This window comes from Atheta coriaria, unplaced genomic scaffold, assembly GCF_025399875.1.
Source record: "Atheta coriaria isolate IRGN ID8LTWV9N9 unplaced genomic scaffold, Caltech_Dcor_3.1 hic_scaffold_10_pilon, whole genome shotgun sequence".
Taxonomy (NCBI): Eukaryota; Metazoa; Arthropoda; class Insecta; order Coleoptera; family Staphylinidae; genus Dalotia; species Dalotia coriaria.
Window position 1 is genome coordinate 6,155,783 of NW_027045452.1, and position 19,943 is coordinate 6,175,725.

The 19,943-nt window shown below is 33.4% G+C and overlaps 2 protein-coding genes and 1 long non-coding RNA gene across 4 annotated transcripts; 1 reads left to right on the forward strand and 2 right to left on the reverse strand.

Moving 5' to 3' along the window:
* Nucleotides 1-390: 390 nt before the first annotated feature.
* CCHa2 (neuropeptide CCHamide-2) lies at nt 391-9,108 on the reverse strand. Of its 2 annotated transcripts, XM_065314453.1 has the most exons (4): nt 8,647-9,108; nt 6,102-6,134; nt 1,120-1,409; nt 391-1,026 (listed from the first exon to the last, which is right to left on the reverse strand). In XM_065314453.1, the coding sequence occupies exons 1-4, from the start codon at nt 8,846-8,848 to the stop codon at nt 967-969; spliced, it is 585 nt and encodes a 194-aa protein (XP_065170525.1). In that variant the 5' UTR covers nt 8,849-9,108; the 3' UTR covers nt 391-966. The 2 variants fall into 2 exon arrangements, with proteins under 2 accessions (XP_065170525.1, XP_065170526.1); XM_065314454.1 differs by lacking the exon at nt 6,102-6,134 and having other exon boundaries at nt 8,647-9,106.
* A 456-nt stretch (nt 9,109-9,564) lies between these two features.
* On the reverse strand, nt 9,565-10,278 carry LOC135800898 (uncharacterized). Its single transcript, XR_010550238.1, has 2 exons — nt 10,077-10,278; nt 9,565-9,721 (listed from the first exon to the last, which is right to left on the reverse strand). It is a non-coding gene; the product is annotated as an uncharacterized lncRNA (long non-coding RNA).
* Nucleotides 10,279-10,781: 503 nt separating this feature from the next.
* LOC135800149 (fatty acid synthase-like) lies at nt 10,782-18,278 on the forward strand. The gene is made up of 9 exons (XM_065313291.1): nt 10,782-10,855; nt 10,913-11,080; nt 11,134-11,335; nt 11,406-13,670; nt 13,726-13,983; nt 14,044-15,174; nt 15,235-15,391; nt 15,446-17,308; nt 17,367-18,278. The coding sequence occupies exons 1-9, from the start codon at nt 10,813-10,815 to the stop codon at nt 17,976-17,978; spliced, it is 6,699 nt and encodes a 2,232-aa protein (XP_065169363.1). The 5' UTR covers nt 10,782-10,812; the 3' UTR covers nt 17,979-18,278.
* Nucleotides 18,279-19,943: the final 1,665 nt, after the last annotated feature.

Below are 19,943 nucleotides of genomic sequence, written 5' to 3' on the forward strand. Positions count from 1 at the left end.
ATTTGATTTTAAAATATTTTTGTAATTTATGGATATTGATGGATTAATTAAGTGTTTATGCTAAAATAATTTGTGTAAATTTAATGATTTGTTATGTCATATTTAAATTACATAAATCACTTTAAAATTATTTGCTAAATGCACAAACAGTGATAAAGTTTTCAATTAATCATCATTGCTTGTTGCAATAATGAAGTTTTGTTATAAAGTTTGATTTTAAGTCTTTTATTGGTAGAAAGCAGATAAACATGATAGGCAACACACATAACACATCATAAAGTTTGCGATGTTCATTTAACACGCACGTCTTCACATTTTCAGGAATAAAATCTGAAATAAAAGGATTGTTTTCGGTTTAACACAATTATTAACTCTAAAATAAATAAAACATTATATCATATGCACTAAAATCCTCTACATACTTCTCAATTTATTAGTACTTACATTTTATAACTTTAAACTTGTATAATATATATTTGCACATTGTAATTTTATTTATGTTATTAATAAATCTTTACATGTATGTAATTACCATCTAGCAAACGTAATTATTTTATTAGTTACAACTGTAAACTGTTGCTAAATGATTAACATATGTTTTTCCAGCCTTGAAACATATGAAAATCAATTTGGCTTGCAGTTTTCATAGCATTAAAATACAGTCCTGTGTGTTATCTTAAAATATATACCTCCTCGCGTTTTACACGTTTCTTCACGTTTTGACAATATAGTTATTACTGATATGATGATTAATTGCATTTTGAAGTCGTTTTATTAATTTTGGTATTGCCATTTTAATTTGACGTGTGCTCATTTATCCTGTTTGGTTGTTAAATTTTAAATAAACTTATTTTATAAATTATATTGATTGATATATGTATTCAAATTTTCAAGTTTTGTTAAATCTTAAAGAAATTAATCGTATAGAAAGTCAAAATTAAGCCTGGTTTGTGCCGTCATGGAAATCTACTGTTCGATCGGCCCATCACGTTGATTCTGGAGTTGCATGTTTCGATAGAACTGCAGCTGCAAAATAATATTTGCATTAAAAATAAACAAAGTAATTTTAATATTTCTGGTTTACAATGTATGCAACCCAAAATACAAATGGTAACTTACAAGTTGTTTCAAGTACGGCGAAAACTTAACATTTTCCGGATTCTGGAAATCTATCGCATGTGCCATTTTGTCATCAGCTGCCATCTTGTCATGAATATACTCTTGACGTTGCTGAAGTAGCCTTTGTGCAGTAAGCGGCCGTAATACACTTCTCGGACCAGTGAAAACCAACGCCGGATCAACTTCTCCATCGATCGAATTTCCTTCTTGAGATGTATATTCCTCATTCAGTGCATTGGCACGTTTTCCCATACCGCCATAGCAAGAGTGACCAAAATTTGCGCATCCACCTGAAAACATAACAAAATTATGTATTTACCTACATTTAAATTTAAATTAGAGCAAAAAAGAAGAAAATTACAAAACTTAAGAGGATTGCAGGAACGCAATTATGGAAGTTAATTGACTTTTGTGAACGCATTCAAGCAGTGTTAAGCTGACATAAATACTCTGGACGAACGCCCAGTTATTAAGACAAGTGCAAACGTATTTTAATTATTCAGCTCGGGCAAAGATTTACGCAGCGAAAATTACGGCGAATTAATGTTGGTAATTGAGATTATCTCATTTCGTCTTAAAATGTTTATTTGCAAAGGAAATTTGCAAAATAATCTTTAATTGTAATTGTCAACTATTGACTTGTATATTTATTTAGTTTTATTTAGTTTTATTAACGTATCCTTCGATTTTTTAAATTTTTTAATAAATTTTGTGTTTATAATGTTTTGAGTTGTTATTATATGCTCCATTACCTTTTCTCTTAGAACACTTGTGTGGTTTTAAGTGATTGACACAGATATTCAATGTGAGTGTTTTCTTTGTTTTAGAAAAGTAAGCGGAAAGTGTACTACAGGCGCCTCCACCAAATATACGAATTAGCACTGCTAAGACTTTACAAAGGTAAAAACATTAGGTGTACATAAAACATACAAACGAACAAAGCAGGAGACTACAAACACATAAAAAGTCCTTCTGTGCTCGAGAATAAAAGAGCAATTGTCTCCGCTGTGTTACGGATTTACGAGTGCTAATATAAAGCAGTAAATAAAACCGTAATGAGTCTAATGCACAGGAATGTAACAAGAAAGCCAAGAGGTGTTTAACGCAAGGAATAAAAATATAAATAGACATAAGAGGATTACTTTGTCAACGTTGAATTTTTCGAGGAATCAGTAGGTAGATTTGTCAGTTTTGGAGATAAATAAAATAGTTTCCGAAGTTAAACTTTACAAATCAGTTAATCCTATAACACTACCTAAATGAAGCAATTTGTGAGTGTGGGAACAAAACGTCAGAGAGAAAAACAAAAACGAAAAGCCGAAAAAGTTTTGGTGCGTTATTGATTTCGGTGGTAATCTCTAGATTTACGGCTTATTAGAGTTATCTTATTAGTTGACCGACCCAAAAGTCACGACGCAACGGTCAGAACGGCCTAAAGTGAATTAACAAATTAGCTGCTCACTATTTCATGAAGTTTAAGCAAGCCGATATACTCGTAAACTAACCCTGACGCCGCAAAATTAAACAAATTAAGCATTTGTATGTAAAAAAATCAAAATCAAACCAATTGTGTTATCAATCCGTTTTATTTAGAATGATTACAATGTGTTATCAACTCATCATTGAATGAAATGTGGGTGTTGTGCACACCCACGTGCATTGGTTTGAATTGTGCAGGAAAGTGGTTTTGAGATGCGTTTTGATATCCGCATTGCAAAGGTCCAGCGCAAAAATAACAGCTTTTTGCAGCTGGAGTTTCATCATTAAAATCGGTTGCAGCTTACAGCTTACGGTTTACGGTTACTGCGGTTGCAATACCGGTAATTCAACGATTACCATATTTTGATTTGCGTAGGTAATTTGCATAGCAAGCGGTGTAGAGTTTTGACCAGTAACATTTTCATAATTTTAATAAACATTTCTATTATTTAAAAAAAACAAACAAATATTTATTAATAGGAGTCTACAACAACTAATGCATATAAATTTGATCGAAAAATATCAATATATTGTAAAATAACTACTGAAAATAATTTTTTTGAACATTCAAACGCTAAAATGATATTTTTTTACCGAATATCTAAGTTTTGAATGTGTAAAATTGAATTTTAAGGTTAAATCAATGTCAACTGACAATTTTTACACTATAATAATTACTTTTATACACAAGTGCGAAAATACTTAACCTCAAACACAAAAAAGATTAATTTTTGCAATATCTACGTTTTGGCAATGACCCAATGGCAATGACTCAATATCATAGATGATTTTTGAAATTCTCTGCATCTGAATTGTATTGTCGCAGTGCACAACAGGAACTCAAAATGTCAATGTGTGCATAAAGTTTAATAAATGCAAACGGGAAAAACAAAACAATACGCGCGAAGCTTATAGTCACTACATGAGTAGACTAGACTACTCATAGTTTATAGTCGTCATACTCACACAAAGTTTCAAAGTTAAATACTGTTAAATAAAGTCGAACGTGAAATTGCATTCAATAAGGCTACATACAAACAGAACACGGAATGAATACTGAGGATTAATGCTAGAATAGGCATTTTCAAGTCTGACGCACATGCAGGAAACAGAGCATATTAAATAGGAGTCGAAATGTGGAAACCAATTAGCGACAGAAAATCCATCGCAGTATAAATTAAACTGTAACAACATTATATTATAACATATGTACGTTGTAGGTTTTAGGGTGGAGGATTTACGGAACAAGACATAATTTAGAATGTTAATGTTAGTTCTTGCTCACTATCAGTACGATAGTAAGAAAATGGAATGTAAATTTGTAAACAAAAGGACAATTATAAAAGTTTAAAGTTTCAACTTAGTGTATTCAACAATAGCAAAGCGTAAGAAGTATGGTTGGTTGCTAACTATTGATATGTAGTATATAACATATAAGGCTACTTTAACCTTGTCTTTCACTAAAAATGAAATTTAAGCAAAAAATAGCAGAAATATCATTTTTTGATTAAATTATTGGGAATTTATGGTTATAAAATAACCATAGAAAAATTTTGAGGTTATCTTAATGTCAAATATAGGCTTAATGTGCCGATAACAACAAAAGTACAAAAAAAATTCAAAATCTTAAATTTTAAATTTTAAATTAATAAGCAAATGAAATATATTTGGTTGCATAACTGCGTAATACTTGTACACCATCTCCAACATTGTTCCTAATAAAATTTTAAACTAATTGCGCTATTTTTGGCATTATTATCACTTAAAACACAATACATTAATGATCAATTTGTACCTAATGAATTGCCGGTATTACTCGGATGTGTCCATTTAATTTCGGCTCTTTTAATTTATGCCCGTTTGACGCGCGCACGGGTAATACATAATCAAACCAATTAATTACCTCTCGGCTGTCGAGCTCGTGACAATTAATGAAAGTTGCGGCGGGCGTGCGGTCTCACCTGTTGGATATCGCGAGCGGGCAATTATTGCTGATTCGGCCGGCTGTTTTTGGATATTGCTATCAGAAGGGCGTAAACCGCGAAACAACGAATGCTACACGTGTACTCAAATTAAGTCATTTCAACTATACTGTGAAATTAGGAGATAATTATTGCTATTTTAGGAATTATTGTATATTAACATATGATTAAGATAGGTGACATTTGAATGGCCATCATTAGGGTTAGAAATAACAGAGTCATCAAAAAATAAAGTTGTTTTGGAAAATGAGTTTCTATGAATGTTTTTTTGAAAATATTTTATACTTTAACTAGCTTTTACCCGCGACTTTGTCCCGGTAGTATTTAATAAAAATATAATTCGTTTCTTTTCCTTGTTCTGGACATAGTATGTGTCAATTCTATCAATAAGATTCGCAATTTTATTTTTAAGAAATTAATTATATAAAGTATTGCTAATAATGCACTTCAGCACGCCATCTTGGATTCAACAATTTAACTATAACTATGATTAAATCTCAATGCCAACTTTTATTCTATAGAAAAGGGCTGTCTTTAGGGTATTCCCAGCAATTATTTGAATTTTTCTCACCGTAAAAACCATCATGGGACTTTTCCAAACATTTTAAAAAAAGAATTGGCCAAATTGGTTTTGGCTTTGTTGAGTTATGCGCTTACCAACAGATTTTGCGATTTATTTTTATATTATTGATGTGTTATTTAAAATTATTTTCAAAATCTACTAATTTTTATTAATCTTGGCGGTTATTTAAAGAACTAATTGTTAATCTTGTCCTAACAAAGTGTATTAGTGTTAAAATAGCCAATTTACTTCACAAAATGTTAAAAAATTTGACGATTTCATAAAAAATATAAAAATATATAAAAAGAATAAAAGATATTGCATCATGGCCCAATGATTAGGATGTTAAAGCCACAGAAAAAGTAGAAATATGTTGAATATACAAAAGAACCACCTATGCGTGCATTAATCTGAATCTTCCTTCACGACCCTTGCCAACGTCTACGTAGAGCTGATATTCTCTGACGTGCAAAGAATTGAAGCAACGCTATGCGTACAAATCTCAGGTGGTCCTTGCATTTTTTACACACGCGTCTATGTATACGCATGGTCATATTGACATGAAAAGAAATCGCAGAGAAAGCGATTTTCATGTAGGTAAAATTTATATATGCAAACATCTTCTAGCTTAACCATACCAAACTACAAAAAATGAACATTAGCCACTTTATTTTGACCTTTTGTGGCGGGGCGAAAAGGTAGAAATTGCAATTTCAAATTCGTTATTTGCGAATTAATCCATATGAGCATTGTTTTGCAATTACAACGCCAACACGAATGTATTCAGCGACAGGATTTGCAATTCAAAGAATTTAAATATTGAAATAAATGCGTTATTTGGCCAGACGGCGGTGGCGCAACGACAAAAATTGAAATTGTGGTCGAAAGCGGACATTGCGAGCAAAGCTGCGAAATCCCGTTGGAAAATTAGATTAACATGTGTGTTTGCCCAATTATACCTTTTTCGTGTCTATCTGGCTTGCCATATGCCCCTACAAACAAAAAGAAAAAACAAAAAATAACAGAAATGCAAAATAAAAACACTTTCAAATGCTAATAACACGGTAGCGCTTAAATTGAAAGCAAAATCCGATTTAAATCTCGACCAGGAAGTATAAATAGCTTTAATAGTTAAAAATAACAACAAAACAACAAATTTAATTCATAAATATTCAAAATTCAACTTAGGATTAACCTATTTTAATGCAATGTGTCTAATTGGTTGCCTATTTTAAACATAATAACAATGTCACATCGCTTTGTTTTTGGGTCGACAATTCGATAATACGAAAGTAATTAAAGTTGGAATAAACGCTCGTTAAAACAAATACCACCTGGGTAAACTAGGTAAACAATAGCTCGATATTAATATCACAAATGTACATTATAAATAACATCCTGCCAGCCCTTTTCTCGCGTGTGCTGTTCGTTGAAAGTTTTTACTTGCCTCTTCAAATATTCACGGGTCGAATGTGAACTAGACGGAATCAAACGTGCGCTCAAGAAAACATCGAATTAACGGGCGGTAAATGCATTTCCATCCGGTTGCAGCACGGGGGAGTTTTAAATGTTCAGGATTTTGCGTCTCGGGAGCAAATGCAGTAAATTGCATTACCATTAATACGCATTAAATATTAATAAACGTATAGTGCGGAATGACTGAATGTTGATGTAAAGCATTTGCAGTTGAAAAAGTGTTAGTTTGGTGTTTCAAAAGAAGTAACGAAAAGTAAATGTTTATTACAAGTTCACGTTAGTAGTTTAAATTAAAATACCTTTAAATAAATATATTTTTTTGAACTGTAGGCAACGCGTTTTACATAAAAATGAAAAGAGGGTTATCTTAATATTAATTCTTTCTATTGTTTAACCTCAAAGGGACTAAGAAATGTTTTTCCAGATAAAAACAATTACTTTATAAAAAAAACTCCTTAGACTTTAAGTACGTCATTTGTCTTAGCCATTAATATACCTAATACACTCATATTCTCACGTAAAGATAAGAAGGTACAAATTTATGTCAAAATTCATGTACATTACGCCCAACTAAGTTTTTCTTTTTTGTAAGTTTACGGTTACGTTTTATATTATATTGCCTACAATTTTGTCCTTTTTTATTTTTTATCAAATTTCATACGTTTCATACGCAATGGGGCGTTTGTTGTTTTAATGGCGAGGGAACCCACAGCCGTAGATAATGTTGTTTGTCATTGTTTGACAAACAATCCCTGTACAACAGAATATAGAAAGAGTGGGTACTACTTTCATGTTCGTAACACTTAAAAAACGTTTGTATTTTTAATGAGTCTATGTTTTCAAAGGATTGGAAAGTAAATATTTTTAGAATATTTGATTTGCTGCCTTATTTAGACACAGGAAAGACCAATATTTATCTAGGAAGCAAAACAGTACAATAAATGAATTGCAATGTGTTAAAAATAGAGAGAATTGGAGAGAATTGTCGATAAATTCCGGGGGTTTAAATTTAAATAGGAAGAAACCAATCTTTGCCTTTTGTCTGGAGTTGTTCCTTTGTTTTAATAATTAAATAGTTTTACGTTTGTGGTTTTTTAAAGCTCTTGGTTTAAAATCAGAGATTTTTATTAAAATAATGTAAAAATTAAAAAGAAAACTAACGAATTAGTTGTGTGAGTTAAAAATTTCTAATATTACTAACATTTTATTTTATTTTCCTTTTCTTTTAAAAAATATTAACCTATGAAACCAAAACATCCACATCACCCATACCCCAAATGCGTTTATAGAATAAAGTTGCTAATAAATCTGCCAAAAGCGTTTATTAGTAACACCACAGCGAGATTGACGAAGATCATAAAAGGGGATGCGTTTAGAGCACGCTCAAATTTATGATGCACGAGGCATGGCTTTATTTTATTTTTAAATTAAAAACAAAAACGTATTTTTCCTAATGGTGCACAATATTTGTCTCTTTTTATACAAAAACCACAAAATCCTAAATGCAAAACCGTCATTTTTACAAAACTGAAATATAAAAAAGAATAAATCCATCAAATTAATTTCAAAGTCAAATAATATTTACATGGCTACATATTAATTCAATTTCAATATGAAAATATAAAATAATCTCACGGATATGTAGATTTTATATCCAATTCTAATTACTGAAACGTCTCGAAATTAATACTACTATAGTAATACCTCAAACTGTCTAAAATTAAACCGTATAGAGAATGTGGGAGTGTTGTGATTGTAAACGTGGGCGATGTGCAAATTTAGGTAAATAATATCCAAGCTAATTTTGATTAAAATTATAAGAATTTGTAAAAAATAAAAGTGAAATTAAATTAAATTGAATTGGATGAATTTCTTATTAAAAGAAAAATAATTTATTAAAACAAACATAGAAATGTTTCTATTTCCAACTTTTAATAACTTAAAAATATTGTTTCAAGATAAATAAAATAAACTTTTAAACTTTTCTACTTTTTAAACTAAACACTTAAAGAAATAAATTTTACTTACGTTTGGCTTCAGCAAAGGAACTCTGCGTCGCGAAGACCAACAAGAAGATCATCAACGCGCCGAAAACAAAAACCCCGTTGGGTCTTCCGCTCCTCATGCGTTTACCGCCACAACCGCCGCCGCTTCGCACATCTTCCGCGTTCGTCCCGAGCAATTCCACATTCGAATTACCACCGAATTCAACAACAGGTGTACCTTTCATTTTCCTTCCAATAAAACTACTTCTCCTCCACACAATTATTTAGTTTTTTTTTTATTTTAAGCAATAGAAGTCGAATGATTTGTTGAGTGTTGCTAGTTTATGGACTACTTGTTGAACCGTCAAAGGATTGATTTATGGATTTTGTCGCGTGCGGCGTATTTTTAGCGATAGCGATAGTTTTGCGGGGCGGTGATAGGAGGCCTCTCGTCGTGTATGTGCTGCGGCACGCGTTTTTCGTGTCGGAATGAGGATGCGGCCGGTGGACGCGTCGCTTTTCATTCGGCGCGCGTGTATGCGAGGGTGTCTTCGCGCCGCCACCGCCACCGTCGCCGTCGCCGCCGCCTCCGATGCGCGCTGGTGGTTAACCCAATCCGCTCGCTCGTTCATGTTCATTGAATGCCCACGTTCATTAATTTTATCATTATGTTATCATCAAACAAACTTTTTATTGTCATCTTTGGATGTTTTTATTAATAACTTTGTTAATCCAATATTATTTTTCGTGTATCACTTGTAATAACATAAGTTGAACATTAATAAATAATGATAATATTCTAATATTTTCGTTTCTTGAAGAAACAAGTAATTTTATTATTAATATAAGTAATCTTTCGAGGTATTAATTAAGTTATTTTTGTGTGTTTAGGTTATTCGCACGTTCTTACTGAAAAAAAAAAAAACGCTGCATGAAAGCGGGGAAAATTAAATTATTGGTCTTGTTATATTGCGCTCGTCTTTATTATCGCAGCCCTGCATAAACCTAAAAGCGTTTAGCAGCGGTGAATATATTAACAGAGGTTAATTTATTGTTTTGTTAAAGTTTCGGGTCGTTTGCGCAGAAAATAATTTGTGTGGTATTGAAGGCGAATTATTCTGGAAACAAAAGAAACTTCCATGTAAAATATTTTTGCTAAATTTGTTAATATTTAATTAATCACAGCTAGGTTATTTTGAGAACGTGCAAATTTTACTAACAACATTTTTGTTTACATGTAAAACACTTAAAATAATGCATATCTTTAAAAAAAATTCAATATTTTCCAAAAACATTCACATAAAACATCGGAAATGTGTTTTAGTTCTATTTTTAGTTAAAATATTTTAATTTTGTGCTTTATAAGAAGTCAACAAAATACTTTTATCCATAATATCATTCAATAAATAACTCTATTGATCTATTGAATCTATTGACTATAAACTACGCATCGCTGGCCATGCAAAATCAAACCTTAGCTACTCTTGGGCTCTTGGACGCTGTCAACTGCGTATTTTCAGTGTGACGCAGGAAATTGTTAAGAATTTATTCTTGGTATATTTACAGACGCCTCCTGAAAAGTTATGCGGCATTTTTTCTCTTGTGGAATTTATGCAAAGCGTCACAATATGCAGCAAACGAATAAAGCGTTTGCAACGATCAAAAAATTGAGAACCAATTCAACACAAAATAATTTATTGTTACCTATATGCGAGCAAAAAAAATGCATAAAAGATTTCTATGTATATTAGGTGTTGTCATAATTCACAAAAACGCATAATTAAAAGGTCAAGTGTCATATAGTGTCTTATCGAGTAGATAAAGTTGCAAAAAGTGAGTGAACTAACTTAAATTAATTCCACAGGTCGACAAAAACTTCATATTAATTTCCCTTATAAATTTACGGAATGGAAAATTTTTTGGTTTTGATCTTCCGCCAAAAATCCAGTTATATTCGGTTTCGTTGTTTGTTATTTTGGCTATTTACTAGTGTTACATATTCAAGTAAAACACGCAATCGCAAAGTTTTATTCCGTTATTGCATTTAACTTGCGTCAAACTAGGGCTTCCTCTATGACCAGACCGTAGTCCTTGAACCACACACGCGATCAGCCATCCAATGCACCCAAATTTGCATGAAGAATTTGCATGCTACTTTATATAAATAGATGGCATTCGTTCGGTGCGCGTCTGTTCCAAAAACTACGCAATGGAGGCGCAAGAACACATCGAAGATGCCATCGTCATTTCGGGTAAATAAAAATTACACATTTACATGCAAAATTAATCAAAAAATTTGAATTTTACAGGAATGTCGGGGAAAGTTTCCAATTCCGATAATCTTGCGGAAGCCCGACACCAAATGTACAACAAAATTGACATGATCAGCAATTGCAAACGTTTCCAACGAGTTCCCGATGCTCCTGAACGTTACGGAGCTATTCCTACCATTGATAAATTTGATAATGGCTTCTTTTGTACGAAAAAATTAAAGTTTTACCACAAAACGTTTATTGAGTTGTAATTTTAGCTACACATGAAAACGAAGCGGATATTATGGATCCCATCAGTCGAATGAGCCTTGAGGTAGGGTGTGAAGCACTCTGGGATGCTGGTATATCTCTGGAAGAAATAAAATCTTCGAAAACAAGCGTCTATATGGGAAACTGTTTTGATGAAACCGAAACATTCTGTATGAGTCATAATTTCCCCGACAGAAATCAACTTGTTGCGTAAGCCATTAAATACATAATGTATATAATAAAATTTTTCTAAATATAACTGGTATTCCTATGTTTTTAGAATGACCAAACTAGGTCTGGCGGATAAATTATGTCATTTCCTCGAAATTGATGGTCAAAAACGTTTAGTAGATTCCGCATGCAGTAGTTCAATGTATTGCTTACAACACGCTGTAGATGATCTCAAAAATGGGAAAGCAGACTGTGCCATTGTTTATGGGCATAGTTTGATTCTAGCTCCTGGTACCACTACCCAATTCAATAGATTGGGAGTTCTTTCTCGAGATGGTAGTTCAAAAAGTTTTGATCGTAATGCCAACGGTTATGTGCGTGCTGACAGTGTCACTGCTTTGGTACTACAGCGTGCTGGTGATGCTAGACGTCAATATGCAGAAGTGGTTCATGTCTTGACCAATTGTGATGGTTACAAAGAACATGGAATTACTTTCCCGTCGACTGATGTGCAAATGATGCTCTTTGAGGAGTTCTATTCACAAATTAAAATGCCTCTCAATAATCTAGGGTATATGGAGGCCCATGGTACCGGAACCAAAGTAGGTGATCCGGTAGAACTGACTGCTATTGAAAACTTCTTCTGTAAAGACCGCAAAGATCCCTTGTTAATCGGAGCAGTAAAATCTAACCTAGGACATTCTGAAGGTGCGTCCGGGCTGAGTTCCATCATCAAATGTTGTTGGATTCTTGACAGTAATAAGATCCCACCTAATATTAACTTTCAAAATCCAAACCCGGCGAATTCTGGTTTGTTCAATGGTAAACTACAAGTGGTTACTGATGTTATGGACCTACCTGCAGATAAGCCCTACACAGCAGCTAGTAATTTTGGGTTTGGTGGAGCTAATGCACATGTGTTGCTCACGAAACCTCGATTTAAACGTGCACATACTTCTGTAGGTGATGAAACACTAACTAGACTGGTGTGTTTAAGTGGTAGGACAGATGAATCCATTATGACACTTTATGATGAGCTAAAATCACACCCGTTCGATCCGGATTTCATTGCTTTGATAAATTCAGCATTTGGACGTAAAACCGCCATGTTGGATTGTAGAGGGTACTGCCTAGCAGATACAGAAGGTGTGTCACCAATGGAAATACTGGAATACCGTGATAACACTTTACCACTGAAGTGTTTCTTCCACACAAGTGGTGTATCTGGACTTGGACAATCACTAATGAAATTTAAACGCTTCCAAGAACACCTTGTGCAGGTCAATCAAATATTCTCAAAGAACAAAATTCAAAATGATTTGGTATTGAATAACAAAACTTCCGAAGAGGGAAAGATTGAAAGTGTGATTGTTACCATCGTAGTACAAACTGGTATTGTTGAATTATTAAAAACAATCGGAATAGAAGTATCCACGTATTTCGGTAGTGGTATTGGAGAATTATCAGCTGCATACGCTGATGGTGTGCTGTCTTTAGAACAAACCATTTTGATTGCACATCGTATAGTAAAACTCCTTCGAAAAAAACACCCAGAAATCAATACTAATATGATCAGTGCTGAAATTCAGGATATTAGCAACATGTCCCAACCACCACGTAAATGGCAACTTCAAGAGAAAGCTACAGTACATGAAAATCTATCCCAATACTTTTCGGAAGTCATGTTTACATCACACACACCAGAAATTAAAAAAGAAAATATTTTAATCATTGGAGGTAATGCTGCTTGCTCCAAAAATATCATCAGCCTCTGTGATGTCTCACCAGATAGAGGATTCCTACCTGCAGTTGGACGATTGCATCTACAAGCATACAGTATGGATGTTAACAAATTATACTCAATTCAATGGCCAGTCAAAGCCCAAACACCAATGATAAGTCCCTTGGTGAAATGGTTCCATAAAAAATCATGGCAGTATGTGGTTGAGTATGATACTTTAGAAGTAAAATGTAACGTTGTTAACCAATGGTCCAGTACTGATTGGTTAAGTCTCCAAGGACACAACATTGATGGTAGAGTATTGTTCCCTGCTACTGGTTATCTACGTTTAGCATGGAAGTGTTTCTGTAACAGCAGAGTGTTACCAATTAAATTCGAAAATGTGTCATTCCTTAGAGCTTGTACAGTCACACCAGGTCAAAATTTATTGTTGACTGTGGAGGTAATGACAGCAAGTGGAGAATTTCAAGTTACAGAAAATGATAGTATTGTAGTTACTGGACGTATACAAGAGATCAAGAACTTTGATGCTGAATGGTTACACCTACCACCATTACCGGTACCAAATCAAGAGAATATTATGAACAAACGAGATATTTATAAAGAACTTGGTTTGAGAGGATATTACTATCAGTAAGTATTTGATACTTATGATAACACAGTGTTTTGAAACATTTTTAATAATCAGGGGTCAATTCAAAGAAATGCAAAGCTGTGATGTGAGCGCTACTGTTGCACAAATCAAGTGGTCTGAATGGTGTCCCTTCCTGGATAATATTCTACAAATGAAGATTCTTGGAGAAGATACTAGAAGTTTATATGTTCCAACAAAAATTCGTCAGATGATTGTACACCAAGAAAAACACTTGGATATTATCTACATGTCGGACGATATTGAGAATTGTGTATTACCAGCATACCATTATAAAGAATTGGATATTCTACGGTAAGATAACCAAATTCTTCCTCCAAAGTCTTCTTAATTATTAATTATGATTTTTTAAAGTTGTGGGTATGTAGAAGTTCGGGGTCTTCAAGCAGCTAGTATCGCAAAACGTAAAAATCCTAACCCAGTTTTGGAAGCTAATAAGTTCGTACCTTATGTTGCCTACCTTGAATTGGAAAGTGCAGCCAGAGTTATGGTCCAAGTTGCTCTCGAAAACAGCTACGGAACAAAAATCAAAGCAATGGAAGAATTCAACGCTATTCCTGATTCAATGGAACCTATGCTTCCGTATATTCAGAAAGCCCTCAATGATCAACCCTTAATCCAACCGGAACTTGTAATATACTCCACTAAAGATCAAGAATTATCACATATACCAACGGTTAATAAGATGCCAGCGTCAGAAAGCAATAATTTCATTGCAATTGGTTACAACCTATCCCAAAATACAAATCTGCGTAAAACTTTGTTATCTTCACTTAAAGAAACTGGATATTTAATATCTCGGGAAGATCTTAAAACGCAAAGTTTCATCAATGGTCTTACTATTATCTGTGAATATACTACACCTACAGAAAGGGTTATTATGATGAGACCTACCACTCAAGTAGCTATACCTAAACCAATTCATGTGGCTGCTGATGGTTTTAATTGGGTACAACCCTTGAAAGAAGCACGTATAAACAAAGAGAATATATTGATATATTCAGAAAATGAACCTAATAATGGTCTCATGGGTCTGACAAATTGTTTATTAAGAGAATCAGGTGGGGAAAGAGTAATGAACGTTTTGATTGATGATGCTAGAGCTCCAAAGTTTAATGTAAACACAGATTTCTACAAAAGACAACTCCAGAAAAACCTAGCAATCAATGTTTTGAAGAATGGAGTCTGGGGATCTTACAGACATCTGTTAATTAATGAAAATATTACCGTTCCGACTCGGCATACTTATGCGAATAACACCATCAGAGGAGATTTGAGTTCTTTGACTTGGATTCAAGGTAAACTCTCTATTCCAGAAAGGTTTAATGATAAACGGGATGGCGACATCATACACATTTATACTTGTGCTGTAAACTTCAAAGACGTTATGTTTGCTAGTGGGAAGTTAATCGTGGATAGTGTTATCACAGAAAGAATGGCTCAGGATAGTAGTATAGGTTTTGAGAGTGCAGGTCGTTCAGAAGAGTAAGTTTTACAGAAAAAACTTAAAATTAATGTTTTATAATAAATCTTTGGTTATTTTAGTGGAAGACGAGTTATGGCTTTGAGTTCCTCTGGAATGTTTGCTAATGTTGCTCGGGTAGGTAAACATTATATGTGGGAGATACCTGATCATTGGACAATAGCTGAAGCGGCAACCGTACCATGTGTTTATCTTACAAATATTTATGGTCTTATAACAGTAAGTTGTTCTATTAACTAATATAATTAAAAAATAATATAATATTATTTATAGCGTGCTCAAATTCGTGAAGGTGATAGTATTCTGATCCATTCAGCAACTGGTGGTATAGGTCTATCTGCAATCAACATAGCTATGTATTACAAGTGCAACATCTTCCTTACTGTTGGTACCGCTGAGAAAAAGGAATATATTATCAAAAACTATCCGTCTATACCAGCAGAACACATTGGGAACTCCAGAGATACTTCTTTCTATGAAATGATTCTGAGACAAACTCATGGTAAAGGAGTATCAATAATTCTGAATTCGTTAGCAGATGAAAAACTCCAGGCATCTGTTAAGTGTTTATCTGAGGGTGGGAGATTTGTTGAGATTGGTAAATTTGATTGTTCGCAAGATAGTCCTCTACGTCTGGATTTAGCAGAAAAAGAAGCTGAATATCATGGTGTTATGTTAGACTTTTTGATGAGTAACTCAGGGAATATTATGACTTCCCTAGGAAGTATATTAACTGATGGTATTGCCAAAGGTTTCGTAAAACCAATTCCACATGTGGCTTTCAGTAAGAATCAACTGGAGGCAGCGTTTAGATACATGATAACAGGGAAACACATAGGAAAAGCTGTGGTTACCATTCGGGAAGAAGAAGCAGAGAAGAGAGTTATTCCAAAGTTACTGAAATGTGATGCTCGGCCTAAATTATATTGTAATCCACTAGGGACCTATATCCTTTTAGGAGGCTTGGGCGGATTTGGTTTAGAATTAGCTGATCTTCTGGTTCTGAGAGGAGCTAAAAACCTTGTATTGGTTTCACGACGTGGTATTACTTCAGGTTACCAACAACTACGCATTAAACTTTGGAAATCCTATGGTTGTGAAGTGAAAATCTCAACTGAAGATAGCACCACACGAGAAGGTTGTTTGGCATTGTTAGAAGAAGCACAGACAATGGGTGATGTCGTAGGTATTTTCAATCTTGCTGTAGTCCTCAGAGATGCCGTGTTTGAGAATCAAACAGAAGAAACATTCTTAGAATCTTACAACCCTAAAGCCCAGAGTACAATTTACTTGGATGAGTTATCACGTGCTTTGTGTCCGAGATTAGAACACTTTGTTGTGTTTTCTTCAGTATCCTGCGGTAGAGGTAACGCGGGTCAAACCAACTACGGATATTCTAACTCTGTGATGGAGAGGGTTTGCGAAAAGCGTAAAAATGCTGGATTACCAGGAAAAGCCATTCAATGGGGTGTTATTGGTGATGTTGGTATTGTAGCTGACTACAAAGAACAAAACGTAGAAATTGTCATTGGTGGTACCATGCATCAAAGAATAGCAAATTGTTTAGAAGTTTTAGATGTTCTACTCTCATCTGAAGATGCTATTGTAAGCAGTATGGTTGTAGCAGAAAAAATAAGAGGTGGAGATGATGATGATGTTATTAGTGTAGTCGCTAAACTCCTACAAATTAACGACATCAAAACAGTTAGTCCAAATTCATCATTCCCTGAATTGGGTATGGATTCCATGATGGCGGTGGAAATTAAACAAACTCTTGAAAGAGACTTTGATGTATTTTTATCTCCACAAGAGTTAAGGAATATGAACCTTGCCAGATTAGCAGAGTTAACAAGCGGAGGAGAAGAAGCTCCCAAAGAAGGTGAAACCTCAAGTCCAAGTGTGATGGTTCAGCATTTATTAAGATTCGTACCAGAAGAAAACAAATGTAACATTCCTCTAGTAAACATGAAGAATACAAACTCACCAGTATGTTTGTTCCTGATGCCTGGCATTGAAGGTATGGCAACTGTTTTTGAGCCTCTTGCGGAGAACCTGAAGATTAGTGTGAAATGTTTACAATTTCCTTGTGATAATGCGAAAGATACTATGGAAGGATTAGTACAACAAAAATACGAGGTAATTCTTTTAAATTTTAAGAAATGATATAAAAATATTAAAATTTTTTGATTTTCAGATTCTGAAAAAAGAGTTAGACCCACGTAAACCATTTTTAATCGGTGCTCATTCAATGGGTGTGACTGTCGCTCTTGAAACAGTCACTCTTTTAGAACGTGATGGGTATACCGGTACCCTGCTGATACTAGATGGATCACCATCAGCAAATAAATCAGTTCTTTCCACTCTGATAGGATCAGGATCTGATGAGACTGTCCAGACTGCTCTAATTCTCAACATAATGTCTTCACTCCTACCACTCAGTGCGTTAGAAAACTTAAAAAATTCTCTGGTTAATGCGGGTACCTTCAAAGAAAAATGCCAACTTGCGATTGATGCCTCACCAGACAAAACAAACCACAGTAATGAATTTCTACATAATTTGTTGACCAATATGTACTACCGAGTGAAATCAGAACTGGCGCACCAGTTCACACCTAGAAGTTATAAATCTAAAATTATTTTATGCAAGGCTGCGATTAGTGTCTTGTCTGGACTGCCTGAAGATTTCGGATTACGAGAGATTGTTGGTAAGAACTTGGAGATTAAAATCTTCCAAGGGGATCATATTAGTTTTCTAAGCGACAAGAATTTTACTCAGTGTGTGGAAGATATTGCAAATAATAATTAATTACTTTTTATGCATTAGATTATGGAAGTTTTCAACATTTGATGTAAATTATTTCATTGCGGGCATTATTTTTCTCATTAAAATAGTGTTCTCTGCAGTTTTGTGGTATTTTTAGAGAAATAGTCAAACTGTAAACTAAGTTATAATAACTATTTTTATTTTCTTAAAAATAGACAAATATCAGATGCCCTAGTGATAATAATAAGCCGTTAATGAGGTGGAATATATTCAGTTGCAATCCGGTGTATATGAAAATGTAATTATGTATAAATTAAATAAATAATTCAATTTCAGTCTAAATTATTTTTATGTTTCTATTTATTTTTTTGTTGAGTGACATTAATTCGTGTTTCTTTCAACTTAAGTGTCGTTTTGCGTATTTTCGGCTGTCGTTAAACAATACTACATATTATTTAATGAATTACACATCCTACATTCCATTTGGTAATGACTCAATTATTAATTACTTACTTTTACATGCGTAGAGTTGTATTGTTCCATTTTATTCTCCCAAAAACATTTGTTACAATTTTATTTTTATAGATAGAAATAAAAATCGTGTTTATAGGTCTTAAAAAATGCTTCAAAATTGATTGTTTATGTAGTAATATTGTATTGATTTTATACAATGTACCTACCTAAGTGAAATGTAAATAAGTATCAATTTATATTAAAACTAGTTAACCGGGCAAACGTTGTTTTGCCATATAAATTATTTCTAGTTCCTAGATAAATTTTAGTGTAGACAAAAAGTAACTTACTTATTATAAAAAATAGGGGTTGGTGATAAGAAACCAAAAATTTAGGGTTGTATGTATATTTTAATGCCACATTAAAAAATAAAACAAAAATTTCGACCAAAATTTAAAAAATTAAGGGTGAACCACCCTTATCACTTAGAGATATGAAGTTACCGATTCTCAGACCTACTGAATACGCATATAAAAATTTTCTTTGAGCGGGATGAAAAATGATTAAATTACTAAAATGGCTATAAAGAAATAGGGGTTGGTGATAAAAAACTAAAAATTTAGGGTTGTATGTATTTTTAATTCCACATTATAAAAAATAAAAACAAAAGAATTTGTCCAAAAATTTAAAAAAGTTAAGGGTGAACAACCCTTATCTCTTAGAGATATGAAGTTACCGATTCTCAGACCTACTGAATACGCATATAAAAATTTTCTTTGAGCGGGATGAAAAATGATTAAATTACTAAAATGGCTATAAAGAAATAGGGGTTGGTGATAAAAAACTAAAAATTTAGGATTGTATGTATTTTTAATTCCACATTATAAAAAATAAAAACAAAAGAATTTGTCCAAAAATTTAAAAAAAAGTTAAGGGTGAACAACCCTTATCACTTAGGGGTATGAAAAATAGATGTTAGCCGATTCTCAGACCTACTGAATACGCATATAAAATTTGGTAAAAATCGGTAAAGCCGTTTCGGAGGAGTATGGAAACAAACACTGTGACACGCAAATTTTATATATATAGATATTTGTAAATTTAAAAGCATTGTTCATTTGGATAAATAATAATTTCCCCGAAAATATGCCAATCTGCACCTGTTGAATATGTAGGAATATAAAAAATAAACACAGCACTCTGATAACGGAGGAAATTGCGCAATATTCCGATATTGATAGTTTTTCTGCATGGCTGCCAACGGGCGTAATGAAGCAGCGGGCAAAAAGTAATTATTTTCAAATGAAGCGATTCATTCGGGCAATTTTCCATACTCGATTATTAAAATGTATTTGGTTAAATTAATTTATATCCATTTAATTTTTTATAAATACGAGTAAGATAAGATTAATCAAGCAAAACAATTGAACGAAAGCGAAAATCAAAACCGGGGTGTAAATTTTGCATTACAAAGCATGATTATCTTCGCAAATGCGCAATGTGCGCATGCAAATGCAATGCAAATTGAATCTTGTCGTTAAATGGTTTAGTCCT